The sequence below is a fragment of the Merops nubicus genome, unplaced genomic scaffold, assembly GCF_000691845.1.
Source record: "Merops nubicus isolate BGI_N331 unplaced genomic scaffold, ASM69184v1 scaffold3009, whole genome shotgun sequence".
NCBI lineage: Eukaryota > Metazoa > Chordata > Aves > Coraciiformes > Meropidae > Merops > Merops nubicus.
In genome coordinates this window covers 41,072-51,705 of record NW_008629993.1, presented here as the reverse complement: position 1 = coordinate 51,705, position 10,634 = coordinate 41,072, and the positions used below count along the sequence as shown (strand labels likewise).

Here is a 10,634-nt window from a genome sequence, read left to right as displayed (position 1 = left end):
TTTGAATATACAGCAATGTAAAGTTTTTAAAAATATTAAACCCCTACATCTAGCGATAGTTGGTATAATGAAAAAAAGGATGAGTATTGGTACATCAAGTGGTACCAAAACACAGACTTGTTTCTGCAAAACACCAACACTGAATAAAAAAAGATGGCACAATCCTAGCAGGCTTTTTTTTTTTTTTATACAAAGTTTTACGACATTACTCTAACAGTTTATTTAAATAGGATTTCAAAAGACTGCCTGCATCTTTTTACCTTTTGCTTTTAGTTCTGTCACTGTGGTCCCTATGTTTCTCTCTGTTCTTTTCACCTTCTCGTTCTCTATGCTTCTCTTTGCTCTTTTCCCTCTCCTTATCTTTTTCATGAGACTGTTCCTCACTTTTGGGCTTCTCCACCTTTTTTTCTGGGTTTCTATTGTCTCTGGGGCTTTTTCCATCAGCAGCCCTGTCACTGTGTGGAGAGCGCAATCTCTCTTTGTCTCTCTGTCCCTCCTCTCTAGTTTTCCTCTCTCTTTCTTTTTCCTGGCTTCTGTCTCTGCGTCTATTTCTTTCAGAATCTTGCTCCCAGTATTTTTCATTGTTCCACTCTTTTTCTTGTTTGTCTTTTTTCTGGTGATGAGATTCACTGTAAAATCTTTGTCTATGTTGATCATTTTTTCCTCTACTGAACCCTCTCTCCAAATGCTGTTCTTGTCTGCCCCAAGGATCGCTGTGACGCCTTTCTGGTCTCCTACTGTCTTTACTCTGAAAAAAATTTTCTGGACCCAAAAATCTTGATTGTTTGTGAGCCACCGGTAGCCCTTGTGCCAGGGGCCCAGCATAGTGTGGTGGCTGACCTGATAAATGAGCTACCGGTGGCCATGGCATCATTGGATTTTGAGGAAATCCAAAGCCAGGAGGAGGAAGAAGTGGAGGTGGTAAATGAGGAGGAAATCCAAACATAGGGTTGTTTTGTGGAGGGAAGTTATGAGGTACAGGAGCCTGAAACTGAAATCCAGGTGGATTAGATTTAGGATGTTGAAAATTCTGCTGTGGAGGTCTAACAGCTGAGAAGTTGCCACCTGTAATAGGGCTTGGGACTTTGGAAACAAATTCCGAACGAGGAGAGTTTTCAGTTTCAAAATGAGATGAAGTTGCTGCTGGTCCTCTTCTGAATGAGTTCACTGTTTCAATGTTTTTCATCAGAGCATCTTCCTGTGAGCGTTTGGTATCTTCTGCTTGTGATGAAGCTGCATTCTCTGCTTTTCCTGCAGCTGAGCTGCACTGTGTCTCACTGGCCTGCGCATCACTTTGATACAGGTTTAAGCCCACTTCTCCAGAAGACTGTTTGTTTTCCAGCTCCATTTGATCACTTCCTGAAGCACTCTGCCGGTCTTCATTTCTGCTGACATCTCCATCCTTGGTTTCTGAAGCATTAGTCTGCTGGCTTCGCCCAGCTGCCTGTCGTGGGTCTCTTTTAAGATTAATAAATGGTGGTGATTTAGATGTATTAGCAGCGGTACCTTCAGCAGAGCCTACACTAACGTTGTTCTCACTGTTTTTTTTCCCTGCATTGGAAGAGGAAGAAGAAAAGCTGGCATTCGTGGTCTTCCTGACTTCCTGTGCAGCGGTATCCTTGTCGAGGATCTGCCGCTTTGGGTCATTTTCTTTACCTTCTTCAGTTTCTTTATTCTGTGACTGAGCAGATAAATTTGCTAAAAACGCGTCTGTGGAGACATCGGGAGGTTTTCCCTTAAGACTCAGCCCTATCAAAGACCCAGAACTTCTCACAGAACTTGAGGTCTCTACAGCTGCTGCATCCACATTTACAGTAGCATTAGTGGATTCTTGTAGACCATCCACACTAGTCTTTGCCTCACTAGCTTCAGTAGTTACATCAGCAACATCCATGTTTTCTTCTTTTGAAGTTGCCTGTTCATTTATTAATGGTATGTCTTCACTGGGACTTGTTTCTGACTTGCTCTGCTCACATACCTGCCCTGTCGTACCCAACAGGCTTTGAAGAATATCATCCACTGGCAATGGTTTACTTGCTAGCTCCAGAGTAGAAGGCTGATTCTCCCATCCAACCAGGACTCCAGGGAGAAATCTGAGAGGCTTTGGTGGTTCATGTTTGGTACTTTCCACCAATGGTTCAGTAACTGCTGCAACATCTTCTGTATTAGATTGCTGAGGTTTATTTCTCTGCTTGTGTAGCACTGTTGTGAAGGAATTAAAAAAATCATTCTCCTCCTCTTCCTCTAGTGCCAGCTCATGATGAGAGACTTCAGGTTTGCTTGGCTTGCTTTTCTTCTCTGGTGGCAGGTTACTCAGGGTACTTTCAGAAGCTTCATCCACAAAACTACTGGTAACACTTGAAACAGCAGTAATCTGCCTCTTCATCTTCTGGCGAATTATCAATCCCAGTAATAAATTGGGTCGATGTATTTCAATCCCTGTACAAAATTGTAACAGCAATTTATCATCGCCTTATATTTTGGTCAAGGCAATTGTTTCAACAAAGAAATCCCTCCATACTCTTCTATTATAGAAAGCATTAATTTCATGACATTTAAAATTTCCATAATTAAACACAACAGTACTTAATGAAAAAAAAATATTTCCAAAAAGAGCAAATCACCTACAAATTTTAATAACCCAAGTAAATTTAATTAAAATAACTCAGGTGTACAAAGAATAACTGAGAGCCATTTTAGGATCTTGTCTTTGTTGCCTGTTTTTTAAACTGTCCATATCTTTTTTTTTTTTTTTTTAAGGGACTTTGGAGCACTTAAGGAAAAAGGTATTAGTATATTTCAAATCATGAAAAATACTTTTTTAAAGTTACAGTATCAATTTGGAGTTGAACATGACTACTATTATAGTTCACTTGCATCAGTGAATCTACTGAGACTGTAACCTCCAAAGACACCTGGGTTACAGGAAATGTAGTAAACATGAGAAAAATCTGTGCACAGTAAAATTTTTGACCATAATACTTTAAAGTATCAGAATAATCTTAAAATGGGAGATTTATGTCTTTTCAAGGAAGCTAAAACAATACTATGGATAACTCATCATATGTTTGAATAGAATAGATGGCATTTTAAAATTTATCTTATATTTCTGTTGTAAACTTCTTTGAGTAGCCTTGTAGTAATAAAGTTCCAAATTCCAAGCTGTACTTACCAGGCCCATCAAAAGGCACAAGATGATGTGGGACTTTGTCTGAGGAGCCTAAAGGGATGAGGTACAAATCTTTCACTTGCTTCATGTTATTGGCTGCTACACCGTAACGTTTTCTACTGCTGAAGTAGGCGAACAGCAGCGCGTAGGATATCTGGTCCTCTTCAGTTACTGGGGTAAAACGAACTACACAGATCTCCTGGTGACAAAAAGAGAGAGAAAAAGATGGTCAGACTGCTCCTTCGGTTAAAAGCACAGTTCAGAGAAGGAAAAAACCTCCCCCAAAAGGAAGAGAACAGAGGAGACACAAGGACCAGAAACAGGGCCAAATATAATTATGGGAAACTGGAGAAAACAAATAAAAAACATTTAGTATAAAAAAAAAAAAAAATTACAGTGCATTAAAAAAAGTCAACATTTTATCAGCCAGCCAAGTAAGGTTTAGGGAAGAACCCGAGCTTCCAATACCTTCCCTTCCACACCAGAAAGCTTTATTTTGTAGTCCACTGTGTCTGAGATAACCACTAACATTAGGGGAAGAACAATATTCAGATCCCAGTGCTGGGGTTGACACTGTTTAATGGCTTAATGACCTGGATGACAGGACAGGAGGTCCCCCTGAAAAACTGAGATGGCACCTAACCAGGGGCAGAGGCCACTATGCTGAAGGTCTAGCTGCCGTTCAGTGGGACCCCAGCAGGTTGAATGAACAGGATGACCTTTGTGAAGGTCAGCAAAGGCAAATGCAGAATTTGCACTTTGAGATGGAGGAACCCCACATGCCAGGACACAACAGGGCACAGACTGGCTGGAAAATGGGCTGGCATAACAGGGTGCTGGGTCCTGGTGCACAAGCTGAATGTAAACGAGCAATGCCTCTATGCCAAGAAAACCAACAGCATGCTGGGTGTCAGAACCAAAGCAGCCAGCAGGCAAAGGGAAATGATTATTCCTTCCTATCCAGCACTTGTGAGACAGCATCTGGAGAACACTAGTTTGGGGCTCTCCAGCACGTCAGCCTGCAGACAGTGGGACAAGTGCAGCAGAGGACCACCAAGATGGTTTTGCATGCTGTAACAGTACTGAATCAAACGGCAACACAACATGCAAAGTGGTGCCCAGACATTCATGACGAGTTACTCTCTCAAAGAAATACAAGTATTGTCAAGCAGCAAATAACAGGTTACAGTTAGATAGTAAGAAAATAAACCCCACAAGCTGTCATCCATCCAATTCATCATAGTTGTCAGTTATCCTTAAAGTGTCATGTATTTCACAGATGTTCCAGAGAAAGAAAAGATATCTTTGGGGTGAGAAGGATTTATATTAAACAGCAAACTTTCAGTATGTAAAATTCTTACCTTGGTCCCTGAAGCTTTTATTTTTTCTACATACTCCCAGACAGTGTGAGGAGATATCCTGCCACCTACTTGAATACTATCAGGTAAATCCTATGAGAAAGGACAACAGAAATCTGAATCCAATGTAAAATTTTGGTATGTCCTTCATCCAGCATCTGTTTCATATATTCAGGAGATAATAATTTTAGTTCTTATATTATAATTTTATTGTAATTTTAGAATATCAGTAGAAGTTAAAACAGTAGAAAAAATAATTTAAATTTTGGGTATTTAAATTAAGATTTCCATTGCAAAGTCAATGATCTGTATTAGATTAGCTATCATTCAATACTCTTCATCTATATCTCCCTAAAATTGTTTACCTAAGTAATGTCAACTGCAAACATAACTGTACTGTGGTCTGGAAACACTCAGGTTAATGCTTTAAGAGCCCCACACCTATCTATATAATAAACTTTCAAAATATTAATCACTAGGAGAAGACAAAACCTACACACATGCGTATATAGACATAAATCTGGGTTTGGTACTACTGAGTTCACTATTCACAAGCAACAAAAACAGATTTTCAGAATCATCTAGGAACACCTATGGAAATACAGTTTTTTGAAATAAGCAAAAGAGTTTTGCTAAGTGCATCATATTCATAAACAACCCTTTAGTATTAAAGGGTCTTGCATACCCTGCACTTCACCAAAGATTTACAGCAAAGACAATCACATTAATAGACAACTAAGTCTTTTAATTAGAAAGCTGATGCATCCTATGTCATTTGCAAGAAGTAACACTAAAGCATAAGAGTTCTCTGATCTTTATCTTATAAGAAGCTGCATCCTTTTCCTGCCTCTCAGACACTGAAGAAAACACTACATAAACATTTTTCTTTTTAGGGACAATTCAGTCTTATAACGGAAGGTTTAGGACCAGATCTGCCATCAGATAAGCAAAAATAAAATCAATCCTGCTATACAGATTTCTTTTGTGGAAGAGATTTCTTGCACTGTTGACAGAAACCACTGGCAACCACTTCTCTTCCAAAAACTAGTACTGACTTGTTTAATGCTTTAAATACAAAACTAAACCACAATTTTCTCACCTCTAAATCAGAAAATGGATGCCACCAAGGTGGTTATTTCAGTAGTAAATTGTGTCCTTTCTTTCCTGGCTACTTTATGCTACACAAGATGTTCCATAATAAAAAACATTTCCAATTTTTATAAAACCAGCTCTGGAAATGCAATTGCTCATCCTCAAGAAAAAATTTACAGTAAGATGAGAGCAAAAATATCTTAAAATATACCAAAGAAGCTGAATCTTGATGAACCATGAGTCCATGTAGGACAAACTGAAAAATATTTTACTTACAAATACATACCTTAGCTTATGTCCTACTACAAATACTTTACAGTACAATGATCATGCTTCACTTTTCATCATTATACTATTATTAGACTGGGAGGAAATCAAGTCACTAAAATTAATAAACGAATTGTTCAATCTTTGCAGCAAATATAAATACCTCTGTTAAATACTCAAAAGAGCCAGAAACTGGATAAGCCTTAATAACAAACTTTGCGACTGAAGGCATATTGATAAAACCCTTCCAGATGAAATTCAGACGTGCCAGAAAGAGACTTTCACATTCCACAGTACCAGGTGTTTCTGACCTAAAAAAACAACAAATAAAAACCCACTTTGTTTAGAACATGGTATATCACACAAGATAATGTAGATCATCGTTTTTCTTTGTAAAAGAAATTATGCATCATCAAGAATTTTCTTTCTCAGTTAAGCACACTTGAGGGTCAATGAAAGGAAACAGGCATACAACCACATTTCTCATTTCAACTGAAGTAGATGCATGTTACCAGAAGGACATTCAGATAAGCAGCACACTAGTTCACTGCCATATCTGTTGAGAATGGAGAATTTATTTAGTCCGAGTAATTAAATGCCTCTGAAGAGGACACAAAAAAACACTTAAGTGCTGCTGACCCCATAAGACCTTCTCCTAACACAGGTAGGATGGGAGAAGACAACGCACTGCTTGCTGGCCTATCCTCACCCTGCTTTTCTAGCTCCTGCATTTTGTTGCAACGCTGCCTGTCCACCACCTGAATACCTGCATCCCTCTATCCTTCTGTTGTCCCACAGCTGGCTCCTCATCTCTTCTCACCATGTACCACTTCCACAGCTTCTGTGAGCACCTCTTCCCAATTCTAATAACACCACCTGTACAATACAGTCCTTCCCTACCTCCTTCAAAAAAAAAGCCTCAGTTTTGTCAACAGAACAGCTGCAAAGAATTAATTGAAAGTCTTCAATAATTTCACAGGAGAGTGTTTTTCAACCTGAGGGTTTCTCTATGGAAAAGGTTATGGCCACATTTAATCATTTTCCAAAATACTGTTAAATCCTAGGAAAAGGTATTCTAGGTATGCTATTAGCAGTTTTAAGGTAGCCACTTGGTAATACCAGATGTTTTGCTGTTACAGCAGCGCTCTAATAAACCTTTCTTGTTGTCTACACTTGAATCTCCAAGCAAGCTATTCAAAAAACAAAGTCCACTGTCCTCAGTAAAGGACCACATTGACCTGATAAAGGCAGAATTTCAGCATGAACTCTGGTCAATTTTGAATAACTGGGAGTTGATATTTTTCTAGAAAACCCTCTCTTGAGCCAGAAAAAAACAGCTTCATAAACCATATTTCCCTCTTTAGTGAGTAGCAGTGTGGAAGAAAATGAAGAAAGAGCTGACAGCAAATATGACAAGACATCAAACGAGCTGCTGACATTTTTAGACAAGTGTTGCTTTGAGGTTTGGAACTAGCCTGATTTGTCAGTGTAAATGTTCTGTTTGGAGCAATCTCAAAGTCTCTCGCTTTACATGTACAAATGTACAAAACCACAAACATTCAGTTGCAGCACTGCATGTACTACAACCCTTAACAGCAAAATACAACATGAAATCTACAGACTGACTTTTTCGATGTGAACTCATGGGCCTTTTTTGACCTTGGTGCACCAGGAAACAGAAGGTAGTTTATTTTTCCCCAAAAGAAAACGTAGTAACTAGACATTTGTAATCACAACAATATACATATTATTTATATAAATGCATAGTATCCTTTACTCCAGCAGAGAACCCCATTCCTAAGAAGAGATGTACAACTTCAAGTACAGAAAAGGATTAATGAAACATCATTAAACAAAATTAGCTTTAGTCATAACAGCTTAACAAAACTAATAATGCCTTTCATTTAAAAATACTGTTTCTACAGCTTATATTACTTTGGGAGAGGTGTCAACGACGACTTTGATGAGTCTTGCTTATCATCTTCCATTAATTCTGAAGCTAAAATACTTGACGTTGAAGAAAGTGCGTCTGCAATGCTCTCTGCTTCATTGTCTGACTGTTTCCGTGCAACTCCAACAGACACTTTCACTTTTTTGGTAGAAAGATCATCAGTAGGTGGTGCCATTCGGCCTGCATGGGATTAATTGCAATGGTTTTTATTGTTTATTAAAGAAATGAAAGAGGACTTTCTCTGAACACAGGGAAGATGCACCAAAAATGCTACACATTGCCACTGAAGTGGGGTAGGCTAAAGAAATGACACATTTTATGTATATTTATGCCATGTATAAATGTATACATTGTATATATTCATAAAATATTATACATAAATATTCCCACAGTGATGGGATAAAATAAAGAAATGAGAAATCAACAATAGCATGTACACTCATTAAAGGGATTTCTTTCTTTTTTTGTTTGGGTTTTTTGTTTGTTTTGGTTTTAATTTTTTTTTTTTTTTTTTAAACAGAAGACAAGTTTATGCCAAAAGCCTATCATTTCAATATTGTCTGTTTTGTAAATGATTAAGTATAAAACACTGCTTCCACATCTTTGTCAACAAACTATAGGGAAAAAAACATTTATATTTGTGAAGTATACTGATTTTTATGACTGAAAGGCATTGTACAAGCATGAAGTTTTTATTTTGACTTGCTTTTCAAAATTACCTATGCAGATTTTGCAGTTAAGATCAAAGAGATGATTTTTATGTTGACTTGTGGTGTCTGGAGATGCAGATTCATTTACTTCTTTATCTTTCTCAGCTTCCTCTGACTTGTCAAACAACTTCGTATTAGCTTCCTAAGAAAAGTCAAATATATTTCAGTTAGCTTTTTTTTCTGCTGTTAATATTCATAATATGGCTATTCATATTGCTTTAAGGTTTTACAGTATTTCCCTCCCTTCAGACAAAACTTTCCCTCCAGCTGTATAGCCTAAAAGGCTATCACAAACTCTACAAATGCATTAAAAGAATGACCTGGTGTTCCAAAGTATCCTTTATGTAAGAATGTGTTTATGTATTTGTAATATTTTCTACTATTACCAGAATTAATCATAGGGTCATGGGCACAACGTGGAAAAAAAACACAAACACTAGGCCAGAAGTGAAAGTCAGTGAGGGTAAAATAATAATTAAACTCAAACCAGACCTAACATATATTTACTACGGTGAACAACAAACCACTTTACAACTGTATTATCTATCAACTAAATACACTGTGTTACCACATTTTCTTTTCTACCTGAATTTCCATGACTTCCTCTTGTTCTTTTATTGGTGTTTCGCTTTCAATTTCTATTTCTCCTTTGTGAGTAATTTTTGTGATAGGTCTTCTTTCAACTTCCCTCTGTTCTTTCTCGATCATTTCAATTGTCTGTGAAGGCAGGAAAACTGAGTATATTTACTTCCATACAATAAAATTTGGAAATCCAAAAATACAACAGAAAGTAGGATTGCAATTAGGAAAGACTCCAGAGAAAAAAGAATACACTCTTATTTTCCAAGTGTCAAGTAGTTTCATAAAGCAAATGCACAAGCAAGTACTTCTAGAGCATGTGTTTAAGCAATTTATAAAGCAGACCTTCAACACTAAAGACAGGTAGTTCTGGTTTTCCAGAAGGAGGAAAAAGCATCAACTCTTTTCCCATAATAATAGGGACAACATAGGAAATAAAACACATGTAGACTTGTAATACTGAAAAATGACTTTGTTTTTTAGGACATAAACCTAACAGTCTACCTCAAAAAAAAAACAAAACAAAACAACAACAAAAAAACCCAAACACACAAAAAAACCTCCAACCCACATTTAAATGTATTCTTGAAATAATTGATATGCTTACTCAGATCAGCACTGCTGTTTTGCTGTGTTGCAAAAAATAAACCAAACCATTCTTTCTAAAAGTGCTTCTTAAAGCACATTTCTACTTCTTAAACCAGAAACAGTTTGTGTTGGCTGTCCTCAATTTTTTAAGCCTGGTTTCATAAGGAAACAAGGATTCTGTGATTGCTTTATCTGTCTGCCAAATACCTACAGTTACTTTTGAATATGCTGGGGAAACTTAACAAAAAATTATAAGTAGCAGTCGCAAAGTCTGGTTTAAAAAGGAAAATGAAAAATACAGTCAAATTATACTTTGCTATTTATTTTATATGTTGCATTCTATTTGAACTTGTATAAATTTTGAAGTATTTCTCTGAAATATTTAAGACCTTTCAGTACTTTTTGAGCAGCATATCCTTTTGTTTTGAAGTTGGTCCTCACAGCACTGGAATATTGTTTTGTACGGTCTGTTTTCAGTATTTTATTGATGTTCATAAAAATTAATGTAATAAAGATGTACAAAAGATGGGCTTTAGTTAGCAACAGAATAAATAAACTTCATGCTTTTCTAGGTCTTCAAAACAACTTTGAGAACATAGAATAATTCAGCAACTGTTTTTGCAGAGGAACTAGCAAAAAATTGTCATGATTCATAAAACAAGTCTAGTCACAATATGTAAAGAAAAGGAAAAATATCAGGAATAATTAATGTTGCAATGCAGTCTCTAGAAGAGCATCCTACTGTACTGAATCAGATATCACTGCTTCTTTCATTCTGAACACACAGAACTCAAAAGGATGAGCTTCCATATGTGACACTACCTACTCTTTATTTTTTTATTGGAAGTCGTCTGTTCTAACCTACAATTCCTAGTATCATAAAAACCTAACACAAAATACATACCACTTAACCCTACCTG

The 10,634-nt window shown here is 36.9% G+C and overlaps 1 protein-coding gene across 1 annotated transcript in view; it reads right to left on the bottom strand.

Annotated features, from left to right (window-relative positions):
- Positions 1-256: 256 nt before the first annotated feature.
- Positions 257-10,634, bottom strand: part of PHF3 (PHD finger protein 3) — a 41,566-nt gene continuing 31,188 nt past the window's right edge. Inside the window, exons 9-15 of the mRNA XM_008947101.1 lie at positions 9,133-9,264; positions 8,557-8,689; positions 7,822-8,017; positions 6,050-6,197; positions 4,531-4,620; positions 3,173-3,368; positions 257-2,439 (exon numbers count right to left, since the gene is read on the bottom strand). Of these exons, the coding sequence (XP_008945349.1) occupies positions 257-2,439; positions 3,173-3,368; positions 4,531-4,620; positions 6,050-6,197; positions 7,822-8,017; positions 8,557-8,689; positions 9,133-9,264 (3,078 nt within the window). The remainder of the gene's footprint in view (positions 2,440-3,172; positions 3,369-4,530; positions 4,621-6,049; positions 6,198-7,821; positions 8,018-8,556; positions 8,690-9,132; positions 9,265-10,634) is intronic.